The sequence below is a fragment of the Cuculus canorus genome, chromosome 1 (assembly GCF_017976375.1).
Source record: "Cuculus canorus isolate bCucCan1 chromosome 1, bCucCan1.pri, whole genome shotgun sequence".
NCBI lineage: Eukaryota > Metazoa > Chordata > Aves > Cuculiformes > Cuculidae > Cuculus > Cuculus canorus.
Window position 1 is genome coordinate 4,440,620 of NC_071401.1, and position 25,099 is coordinate 4,465,718.

General features: G+C 41.2%; 1 protein-coding gene across 11 annotated transcripts in view; it reads left to right on the plus strand.

The window, feature by feature from the left end:
• The first annotated feature begins 5,512 nt into the window (after positions 1 to 5,512).
• GRIA4 (glutamate ionotropic receptor AMPA type subunit 4) overlaps positions 5,513 to 25,099 on the plus strand; it is a 242,939-nt gene continuing 223,352 nt past the window's right edge. For 5 of the 11 annotated variants that reach the window (XR_008449533.1, XM_009561102.2, XM_009561101.2 and 2 more), the window contains exons 1-2: positions 5,514 to 6,010; positions 7,140 to 7,298. Coding sequence is in view for 8 of the 11 variants with exons in the window: in XM_009561102.2 (XP_009559397.1) it covers positions 5,923 to 6,010; positions 7,140 to 7,298 (247 nt within the window). In the remaining 3 variants the exon portion in view is untranslated. Of the gene's footprint in view, positions 6,011 to 7,139; positions 7,299 to 7,942; positions 8,061 to 25,099 lie in introns of those variants that run through there. The other 6 variants (XM_054064344.1, XM_054064340.1, XM_054064331.1 and 3 more) reach the window with 4 other exon arrangements.

Here is a 25,099-nt window from a genome sequence, read left to right on the forward strand (position 1 = left end):
TTATAGAGCCCAATTGCATAGGATGCTGTGAAAGCTGGAAGCATATATATGGAAATAACAACGGCAGTCAACTTTTCAACACAAGGATCTCTATGAAATCTTCAGTTCAGAAACCTTAAAGCTCTGGCTGCCAGGAAATGAGAGTACTCAGCAACGAAGAATGTCTCCAAGGTCCTTTCAAGTTTAAATGAAGGACTGTTCAGCTTCTCATACTCCTCCCTAATAAACCACTATCAGTTAATATTAGGCATAGGATATGTTCTAAATGAACATTAAGTCTAACTTAACATGGTGGTTCTTAATTATATCAGTGTTACCACATTTTTCTCAAACTGAACTAAGCCTGACTGATATCAGCATGATTTAAAGCATAATCAGGATTTTTTTTGCTTTCTGTAGGATGGCCACAATAACCTCTCTTTTAATGGTCAAGGTCTCTTACCATATCACTTTAATTTCTGTAGGTCAATAAGTTTGCAAAGTATGAAGTTAGCATAGAGTGTGGTGGAAAGGACTTTTGCACATATGCAAAGCCAAATTCCTTGTGCTACTCTTGTATCAATATCAACGCAACACTCTTAGCGAGAAGCATTATTAACAATAATAACCCGTTCTGCCTACTCTAGAATTTAGGTGAATGAAAAATAGCAACAAAAAATGAAAATGTGAAAAAACACTGTAAAGCCATTTCCTGAAAATCAGTTCTGTTACTGAAAGGAAAGTGTATCTTGTTCTGGTGTATGGCTAACCTTTTCAGTACTGCTGGCATCACCCCAGAAGCTGAAGTGACACCATGACAAAGGGTGGAGTGTAAAAAAACTCTACATAAATATTTTGCATTTTATTTACTTTTTAGTGCCCAGAAGTGAAAAGCACTTCACAAAAGACATACCCTTATCCCAGAGTTTAGACTCCAATGGATCTATTTGACAGATATATGAGCTACAGCATTTCATAAGGCAAGAAAGGACTAAGAAAGGACACGGTGTTGATTCAATTTTTTTCTCCATCATTCATTTATTGCTGAAGCATTTCCAATGATCACACAGTGAAAGCTGCAATGAGAACTGCATTTGAAGTAAGACTAATTTAAATGTCTCTATCCAGTTTTGGGATGAAGCTCTGTGCCCAGAGGGTTGTGTCATGGGGACCCTTTGTGGCGCAGACATTTGCCTACTCTGAAGCACCTCATTTAGCAGCCATAGGCAAAAAAGGGCAGGGTAAGGGTGTTGTCTGTTTTCATGCTGCCACTGCTTCTGTGCACCTGGAACATAGTGAGGAGTGGTGGTGGTTGCTCTTTATTTCTGTCTCTCTTGCCTCACAAACTCTTTCCATACTGCGAAGTGTCTGTATCCCTCATATCCAGCTTTTCCTCTGCGATTCCCATAAGGTGAATGCCTCTGCTGTCTTCTCTGCAGTTTGATTCCTCTTGGCTAACACAGAGCCTTCATTTCTTCTCTAGCACAGATCTTCTCATGTTCTTCTGGTTCCTGCAGGGTCTTTTCATAAACGTATTTAGTCGAAGCACAAGACTATCTGATGAAGAAAACACCCAAAGGTTTCCCATCCTTGCCAGAGGAAAAAAAGGTGTGTCACGCATCTTCTGCAGCAGGATTCATTCAGGTGCTGCAGCAAATAGTCAGCCTCTCAACTGATAGTCTAAAGAATGAGTCTTCTCTAGTGGTGGCTTCAAGGTAAGGCCAACATGAGCTGTTAATGTGCCCTAAGGCAAACAAGTGTTAGCCACCAAGAACTACCAGTTACTCTCTACACCTCCTGTCTCAGACTATTCCTCCATATTCTATATACATTTCATAAAGTGTTTTACAATCGTTTCTTAATTTCTCTGATATTTTGTTGTAAAACTCACGAGATCTGCCCCTCTTTCCCTTAAGCACCTTCCACAACTGTCACGGTCTGCCTGAAGGGAACTATGGGGAGCCGGGGACCCCAGTTCAGTAGTGGTTTCATGCAGCATCTTTCCAGAAGCCATCAGGAAAACACACAAACTGTCCTTTCTGATCTCGTCTTGCTTGGCTGTTAACACCTGTACTGGGTTTACGTGGCAAGTTGGAGGAGGAAGGGACAGGTGCTGCAGGGCTGGCCTCTGTGAGAAGAAACCAGGAGCTGCCACCATGTCAGACACAGCCATCATCATTCAGCTCCAAAATAGACCCACTGCTGTCCAAAGCTGAGCCTGTCAGCGATGCTGGTCACACATCTGTGATAACATATTTAAGAAAAGGTATAACAGTGCTGCACAGAAACTGCCAAAGAGAGGAGTGAGAAAAATGGTGAAGAAACGGCCTTGCAGACACCAAGATCCATAAAGAAGGAGGAGGCAGAGGCACTCCAGGTACTGGAGCAGAGATTTCCCCTGCAGCCCATTGAGAAGACCATGGTGGAGCAGATATCACTGCAGCCCCTGGACAACCTCACACTGCAGCAGGAGGAGATGCCTGAAGGAAGCAGCAGTTCATGGACAGCCCATTCTGGAGCAGTGGTCTGTGGACAGGAGTCCATGCAGGAACAGGTTTTCTGGCAGGAACTGTGGCCCACAGAGACCCAGTGCTGGAGCACTCCGTTCCTGAAGGACTGTACCCCATGGGAAGAACCCACACTGAAGCAGGGGAAAAGCATGAGGAGAAAGGAGCAGCAGAGATGAAGTGTTATGGTCTGACCAGAACCTCCACACCTCATCCACCTCCGTTGCTCAGGGGAAGGACGAGGAAGAGTCATGAAAGCAAGTGTGAAGATGAGCCTGGGAAGAGGAGTGTGTGAGGTGTTTTATAGCTTTGTCTTTGTTTCTCACCATCCTACTCTATTCTTAATTGGCAATAACTTAAATGAATTTTCCCCAAGTTGAGTCTGCTTTGCCTGTGATAGCAATCGGTGAGTGATCTCTCTATCACACCGCATGAGCTTCTTCATCTTATTTTCTCCCTCTGTCTCGTCGGGAGTAAGAGAGCAGCTTGATGGGCACTTGGCAGTCAGCCGAGGTTAACCCGTCAGAGCAGCTGTGAGTTTAAAAACTTACTTCTCCTTTCTTCCCTTCCAGCCTTAATCTTGATTAAGCCTAGTTACCTTTCCTGTTCCAGTTTTTATGTAAAATAAACGTAAAATAAACTTGACCCTCTGCCATTCACTTCTCAAAACCTAGGGAAATGAGATGCTCCCTGCCCTCTACGCTACAATGTTCTTCTTTCTCCCCTCGCGTCTTTTAAACACAATTGCTATGGTGGTCTTTTCTTCTCTCTTTCCTCTGCTTTCTATAGCTCCAAAATAATCCTGAGTTTTCTAAGCAGGGGAATGTCAAGTAGAGGATGGGATTATTTTCAGGAATAGCACTGATGGATATCATTACAGAAGTATTGGGTTCATCTCTGACAGTCAGCATTAGAAACCAAAGCTAGACAAATTCAGGTTTTAACAACAGAGAGTAGGTAACAACTGGAACAACTTACCCAGGAAAGTGATGGATTTCCTGTCTTTTGAAGTTTTTAAATCAAGATTGGATGTTTCACTAAAATGTATGTTCCAACTTCAACAGAAATTACAGGATATAGGAACCGCTGGGTGATACTCTTGGTCAGAGCAGATGAGACCATTGTATGAAACAGTTCTGTGTGAACTCTTAAGTTAACATGCTACTGTTATATTTGGAAAAGAACAAACAATATTCCTTAGGTTAGCTGTTAGATAGTAACTTGCTGTGGCACTACAACGGACATATGTCTAAAATCCTATTCTCTTATACATATCTGGCATGAAACCCCATGAGTATGTATCACTAAATTAACAAAATGTTTCACCTGTTTCCAAGTTCGCTTGCTCCTAGTGGTGAAGAACCACCCAGACATTAAAGAATGCAAATATTCCATTTTCATTACCTTTTACTTGGATCTACAAAGTCAGGAAGTTATATACTAAAAGATGGAAGAGGGAGGAACGAGATTTTTGATAGAATTTAGGGAGAGAAAGGAGGCAAGGCAAAGAAGCAGAAAAGAAAGACAACAGCAAAAGCAGAGGTCACAAAAAGCCATGGGTAAATAATATGAAGCACAAGCCTATATATTCAGAGGAAAGATGGGCATACGTGAAGGGAAAGTAAAGGCAAGTAGAAGACTTACTGAAAAACAAAGGAATCGCTATTCTGAAACTCAGGTGAAGTCTGCTTGCCATTGATCTGCAAAGAAATCTCTCAAAGAGTAATTTATTTACAGAACTCCACACTCTCCCAAAAACACGCACGCACACACACAGTCACTCACATAGCTGCACGTGTCCATGCAGGTAGTTCATATACATGTCTGTTCTCAATGCTCTTTGCTTGCTCTTCGGGGTGCGTGGTTGACACTAAGGAACTCACAATCATGCCTCAGAAATCACTGTCACCCTCTGCAGCAATTAAAGGAAGTATCTTCCACCTCAAAACAGGAGAGCTTGAGGACACCGGCTATAGTAATAAACTAAGAAAGCAAACCCCAGTGAAAGCTGGCAAAGCTCTGGTCTTGGAGCAAACGTGTGCATTTGAACACAGAACCACAGAGTTCACCTTAAAATCAATATTCTTTCATATTACCATTTAACATTTTAAAATTAATTTATTGCAGCTCCAATCATTCCCCGTGACTGACAGAAATCTCTCTGCAAAGGCACACATAAAACTAGAAGCTCCCTTCTCTGACACACAGCTATTGTTGGATGATTTCATTACCTATCATTTATTATACATATCTTTCAATTATTAACTGCAATATCCTCAGACCTCTGGCAGCCACTCTGGGGAACTTCCAAGGCTCAGAAAGAAAAATTCAAAGGCACCAAAAAGAAGAGTCTAGACACAAAAAAAAGCCACATTATTTTTCCCATTAAAAAAAATTAAAAAAAAAAAAAAAGAAAAAAAATTAGAAAACAGAGAAGTTTTCCTTTCATTTGCTTTCTCCTCTTTTGGCATGAGTGCCCACAAAGGCTGAGCGCTTCTCCGCTCTGGTCTCTCGGCTCCATCCTCTGCAGCAAACCCCGAGGTCCCGGAGCCTCAGGAATGGTCCCTGGGGATGGGGAGGATGTAGAGAGGGGGGTAAATCCTGCCCAGCCGCGCACCCCAGCTCCGCAGCTGCTCAGCGCACGCAGCTACACCCTGCCACCTTCATTAATACTAATTGCCACTTAATAACAGCAACGATGGAGCTGCGCAAAGCCCAGGGCAGCGACCTTGCTTATCCCTCTCCCCCCTTACACCGCATCACAAACTTCCGCGCCTCTGCGCGCTCGCGGATGCTCGAGAGGCAGAAAACGGGGGGGGGAGAGGGGGAGGAGAACACACATACACCCCCAAAAATCCCTTCAAATCCCACGGTTTCGACACGGTTGCGATGATGCCGCCAGCATCTCCGCGGGGCGGCGCGGAACAACGCGGTGATGCGGGAGGGGAGAAGGGGAGGAGGTGGTGTGTGTGGGGGGCGTAGACAGCGCATGTCCGCGCCGGCAGGAGACGTTCTCTTCTCCCCCCCCCCCCCTCCTCCTTTTTCCAGCCGCCGCCGCCAAACTCACCACCATCTTCTGCATGTGCAACATTTGCAGCCGGACAGAAACCGCTTCCCAGCGATGGAGACTGCGGGAAAAATCCGGTGCGGCGAGCTGGCTTGGTGAAAAGGCGAGCGGCGGAGCGGCTGAGCGCGAGCGGCAGAGAACAGCCGGCAAATACTGATACAAACCGAACAAACAAACAAACAAAAAAAAAAAAGAAAGAAAGAAAAAGAAAGGAGGAAACCTCTTTCTTTTCTCTCCCCCTTCCTCTTTTTTTTTTTAATTTTTTTTTTATTTTGAAATTCTTGGTTTTGTTTGTAGCCACCTCCATGCCTCTCTGAGCATCCGAGCGAGCGAGCGGGGAGAAGGCGAGACAGAGAGGCAAAAGAGAAGATGAGGATAATTTGCAGACAGCTTGTCTTGTTGTTTTCTGGCTTTTGGGGACTAGCAATGGGAGCTTTTCCTAGCAGCGTGCAAATAGGTAAGCGCTGCATTGGGCTGTGTGCGTGCGTCCAGAGGTTCCATCCTTTGGAAAGTGAGTTGGAAAGGAGGCTCTGAAGGCACTTGGCAGCTTTCTCCTCCACCACTCATCCCGTTTCCCTGCCTTCAGGATAAAAATCCGCGTGTATTTGTGTCTGTATGCATGTGTGTGTGTGTGTGTCTACACGTATCCGTGTGTGTATGTGTTCGCCTGCGGTGGTGAGGATGCTTCTCTTTTGGCTGAACTCCTTCCAGCTCCGGGGTGTGTAGGGTCCGTACGAGAGGAAGGGGCTCGGGGCTGATGCCCCTGGGCTTCTTCAGCCCCCTCTGGCACTCCCCACTTTAGCCTGGCTCCCGGAGGGATGGCGAGTTAATGTGCATTGGGGGTTGCGGTAGGCGGTAGGGTTGGGGTATAAAAGGCATCCCTGCCTTTCTTTCCGTTCTTCTAGTTGGAAAGTTTAGGGTTTTGTAGGTCTCTCCTGTGCCCCTTTCTCACCCCTTTCCCATTCGGACGTGTTTGGGATGGGACGCAGCTATCTGAATTCTTTCCAGCTCAGCTCCATCACTGCATCATTTCTCGTGGACTTGTAAAGATGCTGCTAATAAGGCTGAGCTGCTCGCTGCTTGCACATGGCTGCGGAGGAGCAAAGTTCATTATATTCCTGTTCAGTGCAGATTATCCTTCGCTGAGTTGGTATTTCCTTCTTTTTTTTTAATCCAGAAGGCACCGTTCCCGTTAATCAGCCCGCCACTTAATGTAAGAGGCTGTTGAGCAGCTGATTTACCAGTGTGTTCGGTATCAGGGAGATGGAGGCTAAACACTTTCAAAGGTCACTGTAATCATGACAAATCTGGGTATTTATGTATGAAAGGATGGAAATTGAGAAGTCGGGAAAGAAGCATGAATGCATCAGAGAGGTTAAAATCGATTGAGGACAGTGATTTAAAGGCAGAGGTTGTGATTACGAATATGATTAGTTCCTTATCCATTAAAGTCTTAGGGCTTGTCTCACTGTGCAGCTTTGGGAGAGACAGTTGCTTGCTGTTCTAAGATAGGAAGTAGCTTGCAAATAATTCACCCTTCCTCCTTTGCTTTTTGCTTTTTTTTTTCCTGTTTTCTTTTTTTGTAGGTGGTCTCTTCATCAGGAACACAGATCAGGAATATACTGCTTTTCGATTAGCAATTTTTCTTCATAACACCAGCCCCAATGCATCCGAAGCACCTTTTAATTTGGTTCCTCATGTAGACAACATTGAGACAGCTAACAGCTTCGCTGTAACAAATGCCTGTAAGTAAACATGCCATTGATCTGACCACCTTATGGGTAGATTGCAGTGGAAATGACAGGAAACCACATCATTATCTTGCATTGCAAATAGATCAGTAAGTCTGTCTTCAGTATAGATACTATTTGCAGAAGAGCAAAAGGGGCAGCAATTCTGGTTAGTTTCTAACTGGAGCAAATTCCCCTCTCCTGCCTTCTGCTGACTAACCTGATGTGACATTTACTTTAGTGTTATTACTGTAGTTTCTTGCTTCCTGGTTTCTATGGAGATGAATTTTGTTGTTGTAAAGAAAAAATATGAATGTCTTGATAATTCCGTAAACCCCACAATTACTCTTGTTCGCTTTTGGGTATGGTGTGCCTTGTGTGTATTTGAAAATATATGATATTTCTGCTCACGAATGCTTTTCTAATGGCTGGAAAGCAGACAAGGAAGCAGTGGTGTGCAGGATAATATATCTGAGTTGGTTGATGCTGCAGTTGATCTGGTGATGTCACTTGAGGCAGCCCTGCTCTTATATTCTAGGTTGTAAATGTCTCTTATCATCTCGTAATGCATACATCCTGTGGATATGTCTCTATGCATCCATACATTGGTGCCAAATCAAGTTAGTATCTGATCCACTTGATTTCACAGACCACCTCAACTGGAACAAATATTCTCTTCCTACTATATATTTTATACACACACACACCTGCACAAACACAGATGCACAGATACATCATGAGAGGAAAACAGAAAAAGAAATGTACTTACCAAATGAGGTAAGACTTAGTGTGTTTTTTTCGTTAAAAAGAAAAAGGCGAAATATAATTACCTAAACTTGCTATATTTGAATCGCCTCGGGATTGTTAGCGTTGGTTAAAACATGTGCTGGATGTTGCTTAATCTCTGAGAGTGGCAAAGCATTATTTCTATTTATCTTCATGTATGTCTGGCTTATAAAAAGGAATTTGTGTTATTATGTAAGAGAGTGAGATATAGTGTGGCAAAGCTAAAGACCGGAGCAGCTTTACTATTTTGGTGTTCATATTTCAGGACTCTAATAGTTTTCCTCTGTGGCTTTTAAGTTTTCAAATCCCTCCTCTTCGTTCAACAGTGAATTGCCTCTGGAAGTAGATGCCCTAAGCAACATTGCTGAGCGTGTTTTAAATAGAAACTGACTGGAGAAGGTCTGAGCGTTCATCATGCCTCTAAAATACATAGTGTGTTTCTCTCAACTTTCTCCCAGCCATCTCTGTGGCACTTTATAATAGATAAACATGCAATGTACAGTGCAGCTCTCACGTATAATTTATTGATTGATTGCTAAATTAGTTTATACGAGTCTTTGGTACTCCAAGTTTCAGATGACCTTGCCACCTTACTTAACAGGAAAAGCTTCTCAGCTGCCAAAATGGCTCCATTCATTTTATGCAGGAAAGACTGATGTCCCATTAAGTGTGAATTCTACATTAAGCAATGTATTAGTTGTGTTTAGTGTAAAAATCAATATCAAATTCAGTAAAGAGGAAATGTTTGGAGAGGTACTTTGAAACTGGAAGGAATCAGCTCTACGCAGGTGTAGTTCTTTGAGAAAATATTTTAATGCATGTCAACTTTTGCAGGCACTGATTATATATTCCATGAAGACAAATGACACAGTAGCTTTTTTAAACTTCCGTCTTTAGTGAAAGAGGAGGGCACAAAAAATTTTATATATTGAAATCAGTAATTTTAGGTGAAGTCAGTTATTTTAGATCCTGCCTACGCAACTCATTCTACCAAATAATTTCCAAAGTCTTCTCTACTTGTTGGGTTAAGGGTGTTGTATAGTATTTCTGTTTGAATGTTAGTGAATTAATTCTGGTTTGCGTTGTCTAAAAATTGTCTGAAATGGAACACTTTGCTAAAACTAACGCTGTAGATTCCAAGACAGTTTGCCCCAAACTTTCCTCATTGAGAATATTCGCAGCAGATTCTTCTGTCTGGTTCCAACCACCTTAGGTTATGTTTACCTTGTTTTAACTGAAGAAAACTTGTCCCATTATATTTGCTGTTTTTTAGAGAAATAGTGATTCATAACCTGATCTTTTTCTTTTTTTAATTTAACTGAACCCAGTTTCAGTTCCAAAGAGTTTAATGACTCAGAGATGATGAATCTTTACAGTATGGGGGGAGGCAGGGAAAGAAAGGGAAAGTAAATGTGTATGTTTGTGTGTATGCATTTCGTATGCTCTGCGTGTCTGTATTAAATAGGTGCAATCCTACAGGCCTTATTTATTTAGGTCTGTCTTCCCACTTAAACTCACATGTATTTTTATATTAGTCCAAGTTTGTATTTCTTTTACATTTTGCAGTCTCGTGCCAATAGTCCAACTGCTTCTTTTTGAAATCGTTTTAATAACGAAGAAAAAATTTTAAACAACAAATCTTCTAATGAAAACAAGCAAACTGACTGACAACTGAATGAACATATCGCATGTCCCTTAAGCTAAATATGAGCAGAATCCTGCAAAAATCAATTGTCTGATAGCTGGAGGACACCGGCTTCCATGTGATTGAATTTGCTGGCTTGACAGAGGCTTCTGAAGCGCAGATGTGTTAGATTTTCTAACCTAATTAAAGAACCCCCACCATCAGCTCTGAATTAAGTGATTTCATGGCAATATGAAATTATACCTCTTTGCTGAACTGCAGCTTTGGATCTTGCTGTTTGTGTGGAATTACTCAGTGCTCACATCCTCAAATATACAGTACAAAAGCCTTAGAGCTGCTGGACTGAAATGAATATTCATGTGAGTTCAAGCATAAAGCTCTGAGACATGACCAGTTACCTCTGTCCCATTTACTGTGGAGCTTACGTGAGAAGATTCAGGGCCTGGCCCTTGCATATCTTAGGGACAGTAAACAGACTATTTCAAAGGTTTACAGTTGGCATATTAGCAGGTAACTCCCTGTAACATTGGGAAAACTTGAACATTTTTTTCTTTTTACTAGATAAAAACATATATACAAGTGTTCACCCAGGAGTGTGTTTAGAACTGGAATGATTTTGTATTTCCAGTTTAGTGTCTGTCTTCTAATGTTTATCTTACACATTTTTGTTTTCTTTAAAGAGGCCCAGAAGGTTATTTTTGTTGAAGTATTTTTGTTTAGCATTGTGAATGCGTATGAAACAAGTTGCTTAAGAAAATAGATTCTATTGTAAGTTTGCAAAACTGATCTGCTCTACATCTGTTTGGAGACAGTCCTCTTTCTTTCCTCTTCGTATTTGCCTATTTTATTTAAACTTTGCTCATTTCTTTTGCACGACATACATTATTCAGAGATTCTCTCTTACTGACGGAGAGAGATGAAATTATTGCAAAACATGAATAGTACAAGATTCTTACTCATCAGAACACAATACATCAGAGCTGAAACGTTTGACTGTTGGCATACATTGGTTTGCATATTGTAAGCAGGAAGTTTTGCTCGTCATTGGAAATTCACCTTCAGCTTGATTTCAGATATTGGAGTAGCACATTGATTTTTGGAGAGGATTGTGGTTTTTTTATTCTTTAACTGAATGCAAAATTATTTTCTCCACTCCACGCACCATCTTTTAATAGATTACATTCACATAGCTCAGCAATGCAGTCAACATTAAACCTGCTTGCACACTTTAGAGGTAGAGGTAGCTCTACAATTTTACGAAGAACTATTTGCCTTCCGGCTCTTGTCTTGTGATTGGGCATTTTTCTGTTGAAGTTTCAAAAATCCTTAATGTATAACCACTCTTACAAGTCTTGTACAGGATTAGGCAGAATGGGGAAGAAAAGAGATTGATTTATTTCTTTCATTGGTGTTTTGTAGTGAAAGTCAAGCTTTTCATTTTGAGTCTATTTGACTTCATGTGTATTCTGTGATTAATATATTCCTAATAAGTGTAATTTGGGATAAATGGGACACTCCTCTTGTTTCATCTTGCGCGCAGTTCAGTTCTTAACAGTAGATACAACCCTTTCCTCCCCCAAATATAACATTGTTTTTTATGTGCCACATGGACCAGAAGAAAAGCCCACTGGAATTTAAAATTTCTTATCTTGGAAGAACTTTCCTCTTTTTCCAAGAGTTAGTCTCTTTGACTTTTATGCCCTCCAGATTGGGGGCTTGATGACATGAAATCAGAGGGCCTGATTCTGCCTCACCAGCATGAATGTAGTTTCTGGGTGAGATCGGGCTTTAAATCTGAGGACAGACTAGAACCTCCCTTGTCATCCAGCACCCTCTGTGGTGCTGTCTCTGAGCTTGTGCTTGCTAGAAGACAGAGAGTCAGTGTCATTTAAAGAGTTAACATTTCTGCCGAGACATCCTGAAAGCTGAGGAAATAGACTCAAATGTTGTATTGCCTTTATATTGTGCCTATGTGTCATTTTACTTACAGCAGCTTCAGCTTTGATTTGTTAAGCTGCATCATAATGGAATTTTCATCAAATTTGGTTATTAATTCTTCTTTATAATTACAACTCAATTTAGCAATAGGAGTGTAACCTTAGTTTAATAATCGGTGTCACTTAAACCCATAGCTCTTTATTTAGAAAGTGAAGTTTCATACAGCTGAATGGTATTTTGCTATCAAGAGCAGTACGGTATTCCCAAGGATGCAGTTTGGAGTATATTGAGAGTTACTGTAAAGGCATACCATACGGTCAGGTTTGAACTGCAAAAGCAAATAGCATGCCAGTTGGCTAGAAAAATGGAACTGGTTTAAATTGTACCCTTCTAAAATAGGATCGATTACAAAAACCCATTTGAAATGAGTATTTTGCTTTAATACGTGGAGTTTATCTCCAGCTAGGCCACAATTATTGAAAACAATTTCTCATAAAATTCCTATTATTAGCACTTGCCGATGGAATCAAAGAATATATGTGTACTTGGCTGTCATTTATTGTAAGAAAGATTTTGTATATTTTTACAATATGAGGAGATCCATAGTGAAAGTATTTCATAGCTCTAAATGTGATCTTTGTAAAATAGCTGTTCAGCAGTGAGAAAATCAATCAATCCATCAGAGTTTGGATTTAATTTTCAAAGTTATTGTTGGGAAAATAAATTATGCGCCTTTGCTGAAATACAGTCAGATATCTTCAGTGGAGATTCAGAACATGCATTTCTATGGCATGAAATAAGACTTTTGTCCTGATATGTTACTGGACTGTCTACAACTGTAAACTCAAAAGCTTTATTGTAGGCTACAAAAATAATTTAATCTTCATTTCAGAGGATTAATTACAAAGGTTAAGTTCCTTCCTTCCCACTGCAGAAGCCATCGCAGTGCAATATTACTTGTGTAGGACAAAGCACTTTAACAAGTAAATTAAATTGATTAACTTCAGCTTTATCATTGTAATCTAAGTTTATATGCTAGTCAAAATAGCTCATGCATTTCATTTTCAGGTCTTGATTGTTTTGAGACTTGCTTCTTCATGAGAGAGGAAGCCGTCTGCTTTGATTTCTTAACCATTTTAGATCCTGCTATGCATTGTGCAAGTTCACATTGTGAGCAGGTGAAGTTCTTTGGGTTTAAACATGTTAGAACAAAGAATCTTTTCTCACAGGTCTTAGTCCTTATTAGATGACTAATTTAAAGAAGACGAAATTTGTGCTAATGCAGAAGTGAAGAATGCCGTACCATTACAACAGTGTAATTAAAAGGAAAAATTGACCTTCTCTCTGGATGTCCGTTTCTTCTGGGTAGTTGGCTTGAGGCAGAGATTTTGGGTTAGTTCAGCAGAAAGTCCACTTCTGTAATTTAGGTACCTATACCTAAGTGTGTGTGTTATGTGGGACATAAACTCAAACTAAACAGTTTATTTCTGTGAAAATCAGGAATTGCTGTTCTGAATTTGTGAAAATAAATTTACTCAAGAGTACATGATCACAGCATCTTGTTTGGGCATTTGGTGTTGCTTTACTTTTAATCGTTTTCCCAGGAGTTTGATTTTCCTCCATCTAGTTTGGGTTCCTAGATAACTTTTAAAAAATTATTTTTTTCTTAAACATCTTACTGGCTTTTAGCATCGCTGGTATGGATTAAATTGTTTGTCAGTGCAAGTATGGGTTGAGTACTCTTAAAAATTCTGTATCAGCATTGTCTCTTTTCAGGCACCGAAGCTCCAGTACAGAGGGTATCTTGCTTTTTGACACTCGGATATATTCTAGTATTTTCCAGAGTACTCAGAAGCTTCCGTGTTCCCAATGGGAACTGCTTACTGCTGAGCACTTTGGAAAATGTGTCCTTATCTCTGTGGTAACACATGGTTCAGCTGTCTTCTCTCAACGGTGTTAGTTTCTTGTGAGGACTTGGTTTCTTCCCTGTTCTTTTTCCCATAGTCCTGATGAAGCGTCTGCCTGACATGGTGAAATAATTGCAGCTGTTTGTTGGGTTTCTTAATTCCTTATGGAAAGAAGATGGAACCAGAGTGTTGCATACCCATCGCCTTTGTCTTTGCACTGCAGTGTAAAGACCCAGCCCATCCTTACTTTTCACCAGGTTCCTCAGACGCCAGTTATGGATGAGCTTTGTGTTAAATTCGTGAGGAAATAGCTGGGTACTTGTTAACAAGCTGCTATTCTTGCTGGATTTTGGCCAGCTATGCTGACACTAACAAATTCCCGTTCAAACATTGGCCCTTGTCCTGCAGTTCTTTCCTCAAGCAGAGCTGTCTGTGATTTGGAAGCAACCTTCCAACACCTGAAGGGCGGCTAAGAGAAAGCTGGAGAAGGACTGTTTACAAAGTTTTGTAGTGATAGGACTAGGGACAATGGGTATAAACTGGAGGGGGCAGATTTAGACTAGACATAAGGAGGAACTTCTTCATCTTAAGAGTGGTGAGGCACTGGCAGAGGTTGCCCAGGGAAGCTGTCTGCCCCACCCCTGGAGGTGTTCAAGGCCAGGTTGGATGGGGCCTTGGGCAGACTGATACAGTGGGAGGTGTCTCTGCCCATGACAGGGGGGTTGGAACTGGGTGATCTTTAACGTCCCTTCCAACCCAAACTATTCTATGATTCTATATTCTGTGATTCTATGATTTAAGTATGGGCTCTACCTGACCAGGGATTGCAATCCATTATAACGAAGAAATAGTAAGAATCATCTTTTTTGCAAGGTGAACAGGTTCTCATTCTTTCCTCTCATAGCTTGATTTTTCAAAAGTATTAAATCACCTATCTCCTGTTCTTTCTTCTTAAAAAATATGTTTACAAATTGGACCCACAGTACATAATTGCTGATTATGTGTTAAGAATGCCATTTGGGCTACTGTTTTCTTGTATTCTGCAGGCTATTTTGGTGTTGTATTTATATGCAACCATTGCTCCTGGAAATGCAGTGCCGTACCTTGGCATATTCTAAAGTCATGGACAACATGAGCGTGACTGCAGGTTTTTTTTCTGTAAATACAAATAGAGCTCAACAGGAAAAAAGCACTTAACGCTTTTCTCCAACTTATTTGTTAGATTCATTGCAGAGAGAGGCTTTAAACACATTTTGAAGACTGGTATTAAAATGCATCGGCTGTTAACTATTCCTTACACTTCCTCTGTTTCTCACTTGCAGACCCTCTGTGGAGTAGATCCTGTGCCATTTTTGCATGCATACTCTTCCAGTTGCTTTATGGTGTATTTTCATAGAGCTCTCTTAAACCCATAAAATTTGAACTTCATTTTTATTTGCACATCATCTTTTCATACAGTTCAGGTACGCCCAAAGAATATCCATCAAATAGATGTTTTAGGAAAGTTCACAGGTAGCGAGAATTAATTGCTGAGAAGAACTGAGACTTTCACGATTTGTTTGCCTCAGTTTTCAAATCCATTTCTAAATGGATATGGAATTTACATTTTCACATTGTGGTGCAAAAGGTGATATGTATGTTAGTGCTAGAAATTGTTATACAACGTGATAAGGAATTCTTGTACAAAATATTCTGGTTTTGTTAATTTCTTTCACAATTATATGTTATGCTTCATTTCCTTTTGTTGAAGATTTCACTGGTTTCACATGACTTTCTTTTCTGTGTCAGGGTCAGGTCTGTTTCATCAATGGGTATAATGATTTGTGTAATACTTGTTCAAGATAGAGGCAGGGAAGGAGAAGAAATTCTTGTAGAGCAAAGAGAGTACAAAATGTAGCAGTTTGTTTGGAAAAGCTTCCTCTTCTTCTTTACTATTCCCAATGTAAAGTAGCAGTATTTTACACTACTATTTAATGGGAGCTATGGTTTGGATGATGCTGTGTTCAATTCTGGAAACCATTATTGAGCACAAGTGAAAAACACCTTATCAAGCACAGATACATTCCTATAAAATTCAGGAGTGAAAAGCCATAATATTAACACCAAAAAAAAAAAAAAGCAGCACATGCACATTGGTACTCTTGGTCCTTTGTTTCCTCAACTAAGCTGATGGAGTGAGAGTTTACAGAGTAACAGTCTCAGCAGAGTTGTGTAGGACCTTGTATTAGAGGTTTCCTCCAGGTTTTCTGTGTGGGTCTGTCCTGCAAAGGCTTCCTAGTAAAGGCCTCCAAGCTTGGTCATTTCCATCTATTTAAACTGTGTGGAGTGTTTAAGATGTGACTTTGCAAAAACCCTGTACCTGGGAGGATAATTTCCTCTGAAAATCAATATTCACAAGCTCTTAACCGACTGAGGAGTTTTCCTCACTTCTGCTCCAAGTAGAAAGCAATAGCCAGATAAGAAGCTGAATCTTGAGGCTGTTGGCACACCCTATTAACACTGTCTCTGTGCCCAGCTGTTTGTGTGGCCTCCAGTTGAGAGCTGGTCAGGTGGTTTTTTTATCTTTCTCAGGTCTTTTTGTTGTTTTTTTTTTAATCAGCATCCTTGTTCAGTACTTCTCTTGGCTGGTAAAAGCAACAGGGTCATACTTTAAAGAAGTGATGCTTTATTATGCAGATAAGAATTAGAGTTGCTGTCTGGAGGCACAAGCAAATGTCCAAGGAAACGAGCATAAGAGGACATCGGTGTATTGAAAGGACACAAATCTGCATCTGTTGCACGCTTAGATATGCCCCATGGAAGTGTGTGGCTGGCAGGTCAGAAGTAGTGCCATATGGAAATGATCCAAGTTACAAGTTCTTACAAATGAAGCAGAAAAGATGTGAAAGCAGTCTGGGGGGATGAAATGTTTTCTGATGGCTATGAGCATTAGTGCTTCAAAGAAGAAAGAGTAAAGGTCACCAAAAGAAATGGGAGAGTGGATAGCATGAAATAGTGTTCACAGATTATTGTTTTAAGGCTAGATGGGACCATTTTAATCACCCAGTCTGACCAATGAGGTGTTGGTCAGACAGCCTCAATTAATTTCTTTATCCAACCTGTAATTCTTTTCTGTTTGGATACCCACCTTTTCCAAATAAATGCAGTGTAAAATTAAAGACTGAATGAATCATAAGTAAATTGTCTTGTCATCAACACATCATTTGGACTTATCACCCAGTATCTTTACTTGTGCTGAATGTAAGATTGATACAGAATAGGCGAGCAGTAAATAAAATGGCTACTGGGTTTGCTGTTGGTTGTTAATTTAGAGAGATACTGTGATCAGCATGATTTGCATCCAGTCACCACAGTTGCGCAGCTGCTGGAGCCCTCTGAGGTTTCTTCTGGGTGGTTAGTACTGTGCTTTGCCCATGTGAAGGGCCAGCATGGGACACCCTCAGTAGCACAGCAAGACATGTAAGGACTTAGTGGGGTCTTTTTCAAGTTCTCTTGAAAAATGCTTCCAGTGGACACACAGGGTGGGGCTTTTTTCCTCTCCCACAAAAAAAAAAAATCTTCTAACGCCACAGCAGGGGGTATAGCTTGAAGCAATGTTAATATAAGCTTGGTAAGTATCTTCAAAGACCATTAAGTGTATTTTTGCTAACAAATGTACGCTAATCCCTGTTATTTGTATTCACAGGTTTGTCTACCCACAAATACAACTTAATGGTCATATATGTTACACATCTTTCATTTTCTGTGAGCCACAGAGGACGTGAATCTATTACTGCTATCACCTGAAGGGTTTGGGCTGTTAGCTTACGATACCAAGAGTTATGAATTTAGCTTTGGAAGTCCCTGGTTTCATCTGCTTTGTGTGTCAGAGGAGATGGCAGCCTAAACACAAACATGATGATGAATGAGATTTAATGCACAAAGATATTTGCAGAAAGCAAAAGCCTGAATAAAGGAATACAAGAAGTGCTCCCATAGCTGTCTTTGATGATCTGCTGTGCTATTCTGAATAGCTGAACTACATGGAAAGAGATAAAAAAAGACAAACTTTATTTCCTTATACCATAAGTCATTAAAACAGAAAGAAATGCTAAAACGAGACCTCGGCAATTAATTATGGTATACTAATAGCTGTATTTGCAGTGTCCTGTTTACTACCACTCCATCTGTTAAATGGTTGACTTAAATGATTTGTTATGCAATTATTATTAAAATCAGCTGGAAAATGGCGAGTTTTTTTGTTAGATAACTAGCTCAGAAAATGCACAGGCGCATTTTATGCAAATGCATGTGTGTGGTGTATAATTGGCGAGGTTTGGCCAGGTGTTGTGTGCGACAATTTGAAGCCCTGGGAAGAGATGGGTCTGTCCCAGTTCTTCAAGGACCCTTGCAGACACAGAAGTGACAGATTGCCTGGAGTAAGCAGTTGATCAAGGTTGAGACCTTGCGCCTGAGGTTTCTTTTTGCCCTGTGTTCCCTCCGTTGGGTGGGAGATGGGGTTCAAGATACAGCTGGAGCCATGCATTTATGAAACAACTTTATTCAACTTTGAGGAAGGTTTCTGAGAGCAGAGGAAGGACTAGCATGCAGCACTGCTAGCTGCATGGGGAATTCTCTGCCTCTGAAGGAAGAGCAGGAAGGTGTGGCTGGTGCTTGTGAATTAAGGATTATAACTGGTGTGAACTGAAGTGACTTTGAAAAGCTTTAAGGTGGGCATGTGGCTGTGCTAAGCTGAAAACTTAGTATGGAGAGGGAAGTAACGACTAGTTCACTTTTCCAGTGGAGAACAGGAAGAGTTAATACACATGGAAGAGCATAAGACTAGAAAATCCTGTGCAAAGACATGAAGGGAAATACCTGTTCTCTTTCATCAGCCATCTTCCTCTCCCTCCCTGCTTTTTATGTACCCCAGCTTTTCATGACGAAATGGAAACAGTCTGGAAGAGGAATTACCGGTGGAAGCAGTGGATGTGGTGTTTCCTGAGCTCTGCACCACTGGAGAAGTTCTGCTACACTGGAGGCAGCAGGCAGCATCCCAGGATCTGAGTCACCCATCTCCTTCCTGCCCCACACCTAGGGACAGGCTCCTGTGGCTTCTGGGTTTGGCATGTGTTATTAGCTCCTGTAACATATTGATTACAAATAGCCATCAGCTTCACAACTGTGCGGAAAAGGAAGGAAGGAATCGGGCAGAGTATAAAACATTTGTTTCTTGGTCATGAACAGGAAGAAAATTACATATGCAATCTCAGAAAAACTGTATCTGTTTTCATCTTTGTCTCACTCCCCCTAGACTGCCTTAGACTCCATCACGGTCAATACTTTAATATTTTAAGGGAGTGAACAGAAGGAGGGAGTGGTGGTGGTGTACCACAAAAGGCGGTTTATACAGATGAATTGGATTGCTTTCCTCCATTCTTCTGTGGGTCTCTGGCAGCTGTTGAAGGACTCCTGTATTTTTATTTCCTGATGAAAGGCCCAGAAAGCCCATCATTCTTTCACTTACTGTTTATGATGGGAATCTTTCGCACTTCCATACAGCTGGCAGGCACCAGAGCTTCACACCTTAATCACATTTTCTTTGTCAGCCTTGCACATAGTATGCTAAATGACAGACTAGCAGAAAAACCTTTGAGCAATTACAAGAATAGGATAATAATAATTATTGCAGTTCCTTGCACTTATAAAGTGTCTGTGAGGTTAAAATGAGATCCAGAATAATGTTACTCCTTTGAAAAGGTGTGGATATCACTGCCAGTGGCATCACCTTCAGAAACTGCTCTTGATGGCCTCGTCTTCTTGCTCCCTTATCTTTGTTATGGTCAAGCACGGCAGTACTGCCACCTTCCTATTCATGTCTGGGAGCAATTGACTGCACAAATAAAGTGGTGAAAGAGAATGTAAATGAAGGGAATCATCAGCATGAAGAAGTTCTTTTTCCTCTGTGTGTCTGTAAAAGACAGGAGTACATTAAATGGTAAAATCTCTCCAGTTCAGAGGGAGCACACTTACGTGAGACGTTTTACTTTCTTGACTGCACACTGTGTAGATCATAGGAGCATTAGTGAATTAAATATCTGCAACCAAAAATGGAACACACAGGTGTACCTTTAAACCTGTTGGTTTCTTAAGATGTGCTTTAAGATAACACGCTACCTTCCTACCGTGTCCTGTCTGTGAAAATATTGTCAGCAAACTGTTGGACTGTTGGTACAGAAATAAGCAGTTTCTATCTACTGAGATAAAATCATTTGAGGCCTTTGCCTGGCCCCCCAAAAAGTGCTCTACACTTAATTAAAATTATGAAGATCAACATCAATCTTTCAAAAGGTTGTACCTATTGTTAGTCTTGAGATAAGGATGTGCGTGACCATAATAAGTTGGTGCCATAGCCTTTTTACCAAGACAAAAATAGCAAAGTGATTTATATTGTAGATATTTTTTTCTTTTTGTGGTGCAGCCTGTAACTTTCTGTGTTAAGAATACAGAACAACTCCAGCTTTTGGTGCCAACCTATCCCTTTTTCTCACCTCTCTCAGTAGGTCCAAACAGAGATGGAAGCATCCAAAGCCTTTCAGCAGACAGGAACACAGCAGACTATCTCTCTGCATCTGTGGCACGGGTGACTTAAAAAGCTGTGTTTGTCACCTCAATTAATGTGTCTACCCTGATGCTTCACTTTAGGAGAGTAAATCTTAGCTCAGACTTGCTAAAATCCATGGTGTGCCACAATTCTGGCTCCCTGGACAGCCAGTTGTAACCCATAGTAGAACTCCATGGAGGGCAGCATGGATGTGGCCATTCCCAGTATTGCACTGGGTGAAATGCCAGCCATTCCTCATTGACAAACATCAGAGGTTATACTGTAATACTTCTCACTCTCTTCTGTGATCATCTTGACTGAATTGAAGATGTTTTGGTCCCTGGTATCTGTTTGGATATAATCCCCTGGAAGTTGTAACACCTGGAAATGGCCCCAAAGGATTGCAGCAGAGTCTTGCTCAAGTATCTTATGTTTCTGCCACTCCAGTGTCTACCCTGATAATTCCGTCTCCATTTGCCTGTGCCAAGGATGTTAGGAGAGCAGAAGAGATGATGACTGGCAGCCCTGGCCTTCCTGTTTTTTTTTTTTCTCGTGTACTTGCACTCTGTTCAGGAGAGCCCCTACCTGGGGAGGGCATTGATCTCTGCTGCCTTCTGCCAAGTGAGCAAAACTATACGGGGGACAAAACAAGGGTGGGACTTGCATTCTTCTCCTCTGAGACTTTCTGTACATATTTATGACTTATGTCTGTGTTCTGTCTTTCTCACCCATATCTGCAAGAGAATTTGAGCAACAGTTTAATTTCTAGAGCTCAAACTCTTCATTTTGTTAGGATTATTACTTGTGTCTAAATTTATGCAGTTGGTTGACAGTGTTTGTCACCAAAAAAGGTTTGAGGTGATAGGGATAGGTCACTGACACTGCAGGGTTTGGGGATACTGTTTTAAGATGAGCTGCAGAGGCAGACATGTGTAAAAACATTTTGTTTGGTTTCTTCCATGTATGTGCAAAGAAAGTTCTACAAAACTCTTAAATACCTTTAAAATTCTCTATTTTGACTCTCTGTCATACAACTGTAAACACTGAGAGAAAAACTAAGAGACTTGATGCATCGTGCATCCTGGTGGGGCAAATCCCAGTGCTCCACTGGAAGCATGGATGGGACTTAATTTACTTGGACCAAGTTGTTGTTCATTTCTGGTCAAAATTGTTGCCTGGAAGTCTGTGTAAATGCATGTAGCCAATGGAGCTGCCCTTCTGTACATGCTTTTTTATATTTCTTTCACCTAATTCAGTGATCAAAACAATAAATCTAGTACTTGGACAGGTTTGGGATTTATGACAGTCCCTGAAGGACTTTGACTTACATTTATTCATATAGGTAGGTAGTTTTTAAAATTTATGACAGAAGTAATAACTCTGTGATAGTATTCGTCCTATTGCTTATTTAGAGCACTGAGTGTGAGAACAAAACACCAAGCAGCTGGAAATTCCCAAGGCAAAGCTTTGACTCTGTGCTGTCCCTCACAGAGTGCAAAAGCCAGAGACATTTCAGAGAATTTAGACAGTTTTCAGAATTTGTAGAGATGTAAAACTGAAGTGAAATTTGGCCCAGTGCAGCAACTAATACGCTTAACTGTACTTTGGATATTCTACATACGTCTTTCCACTTAATTATTGTTTTCTGCTATTCAGGGTTGTACATGTGCACTCTTGAAGCATTTAGTGAGTTGTCTCTGTCCCCCTCTACATCCTCACGGGACATTAGTGATCTTCAGCAGTTTTTTCAGCCCCTCTCGCTGTTCTGGTGTTGTCCACAGTACTGCCCAGAGGGTGCTCTGGATTTTGAGAGGTTTCAGCAAATCTCTTGGGTCTAGGCAGTAATAAGAGCATCCTAGAAAAACAAGAATGGGTAGCTGGAGACCAGTGGAGTCAAAGCTCAGTTAACCACCCAATACGGTGTTGCCCTACCCTTCCCTTTTGGCCCATCACATCCACCAAGCTTTATGAAGGGAACCTACCAACAGCACTGCTTAATCAAAATTTATATCAGAGATGATTTATGGTTTAGTTTGGGGTGTTTTTTTTTGATTGTATCTGCCATCTGGTTTTAACATGTTGCTATGAATATCTGTTGGAAGTGTGATGTCTTTCAGTACCGATCACTTGTGAGAAGGATGTGGAGCAAAAGTGGGCAAGGAGGTTACAGTATTTCCTGGGAAGGAGTAGGAAATGAAAACCAGGTATCATCTGCGCTTGTCCTTAGGGGGAGCCTTCCCTCAGACTGAGGTAATGTTTTCACTGCAAGACTGTGAAAGTTAACCATTGTTTTTTTGTAAGGACTAAGAAAATCAATATGGTGTAAACTTATGACACAAAGAGCTTTCTCATAAGGGAAAGGCTGCTGCAGTCAATGACTTTTGTTTTAATTCCTGAATAAGACAATCTTTAGTCAAACAGACAAACTATGACCAGAAGGAAAGCCCTTCTGTAGTGGGAGTGGAAAATGTCTTTAAGTTAGACTCCTTCTAAATTTTATGCCTTAGTAAGAAGAGGATTAGTGATGTGATTAGATGTGAGTCTGATGATTGGCTTTCAGATATGGTTGGGATGATGACTTTTCTTTGTTGTTGGGTTTTATTTTTTGTTGTTAGTTTTATTTTATCTCACATTCAAAACCCAGAACCAAGAAACTCCCCAAAAATCTTACAAATTTAAAAAAGCCCTTAAAACTCCAAAGTAAGTGAATGGGGACAAAGCTGGTACTTTCAGTGAGGCACATCAGGGCAGGTGTTCTGTTGGACCTTATAGTGACCTTCCAGTACCTGAAGGGGGCCTACAAGAAAGCTGGGGAGGGACTGTTTACAAAGGCTTGTAGTGATAGGACCAGAGGCAATGAGTATAAACTGGAGAGGGGCAGATTTAGACTAGACAAAAGGAGGAATTTCTTTACCATGAGGGTGTTGAGACACTGGCACAGGTTGTCCAGGGAAGTTGTGGCTGCCCCATCCCTGGAGGTGCTGAACATTAGGTTGGATGGGGCCTTGGGCAGCCTGGTCTAGTTGGAGGTGTCCCTGCCCATTATAGGGATGTTGGAACTGGATGATCTTTAAGGTCCCTTCCAACCCAAACTATTTTATGATTCTATAATTAATGCTGCTTCACAGGTCATTAACAACCTCACTAACTGGAGATGTGGCAATGCTCCCACACAGCGCTTGTGGCACCCCTCGCTGTGGGGTGCTGATGTCCCTGCCACCTCTGTCTCAGCCCAGCTTGGCCTCAGGAAGGGACTTGACACACAGCCAGATAACAGGGCTGTCTTTAGGATGGGGATGGGGTTAAACTGGTAGGATAGTACTAAAACCGTGTGGGGCTGCAGCTGTTCAAGAATGTTGGAGTAAACCTTCATTAAGCTCCAGCTCGTGTGGTTGGTGTCCATGCTGAGCAGTGCCCACCTCCGTGGCTGGCTGCTGGTGACTGGGGTCTGCACAAGGAGCTGCCCCACCCGTGTCCTTTTCATAAGCAAAATTTGTATGCCTTGAAATTAGGTGTGGTTTTTTTTCCTTCCTCTTTAGGGTTAATATGTTGTGGTCACGTTGTAGGAGCATGTCTGCTAAGTGCTTCTAGTAAGACTTCTTGACTTGCTGCCAGAAGACCTGGAGAGATGCGTGCCTTGCTTTTGACAAAGCAGGACAGCTTTACATCAGACATCATGCCACTCTGTAGCCAGGATTATAACTGCCAAATTTTAATTATCGAGTGTATTTATAATTCATTAGTAGAAGGTAGATAAATAGACTAGGCGTGCTTTGCAGTGAAAGAAAGATAAATGGGAGGTGGTGCATAGATAAGAGATGCTGGAGTAGAATGTGTGAAATTCTTTTTTCCTCCATTTTGCCTTGCTGCAGCTATTTTGCTTGAAATCTTGAAGTTGTTTTAAGAAAAGGGGCTAGAAGTAGGACAAATGTACATCTATCACAAATATTCAGAGTCCTGAAACTGAGCTGTAAGTACAATGTGAACAACTGAACACAAAACCCAGAGGAGCAGCCATACTCTTTTGCTATATTTTGTGCCGATATTTCTCTAGCTATTTAGTGGAACACATATATTGAGTAAGGTAATTCTTAACCATGTCTTTTCCAGTTGTTATTGAATATGTAAGTTTAATTGACATGATGATAAATATTCCAGGAACTGCTTATCAATTTGAGTGGTATGATAGATGATGACAGGCTGAGAGAGTGGGGGTTGTTCAGCCTGGTGGAGAGAAGGCTCTGAGAATACCTTATAGCGACCTTGCAGTACCTGATGGGGGCTACAAGAAAGCGGAAGCGAAGGACTTTTTGCAAGGGCATGTATTGATAGGATGAGGGCAATGGCTATAAATTAGAAAGGTGAAGATTTAGACTAGACATTAGGACATTCTTCACGCTGAGGGTGGTGAGGCACTGGCACAGGTTGCCCAGGCAAGTGGTGGATGTCCCTTCACTGGAAGGGTTGAAGGCCAGACTGGATGGAGCCTTGAGACACCTCCATGGTGGGAGGCGTCCCTGTCCATGGCCAGGAGGGTGTGGAGCTGGGTGATCTTGAAGGTCCCTTCCAACCCAAACCATTCTAGGATTCTGTGGTTGTATGATATGTCATTGATTTAATGACATGAAACCGTATTTTGGTAATGAACTTCTCACAGCCTTTCTCTTGTAAACCTATAATCCCCTACTTCAACAGTTATTTTTCAGGCTAAATTAAGAGTGGCATGTGAGAAATGTAATGTATATGCAATATATCACGTACTCAGCTGTAACTTGAGTATCAATAGCAGTGTACACTGCTGCCTAACCATCAGGCTGGCTTCAGATGAGTAATTAGCTATAAGAAAATGATGAGTACCTAATTTTATATCGTTAGAGATAATTATTATAACTGGGAATGCTTTTAACCTGAAGGTGAATAAATGACACCTGTGCGATATATATGTTCATAGTTTGAA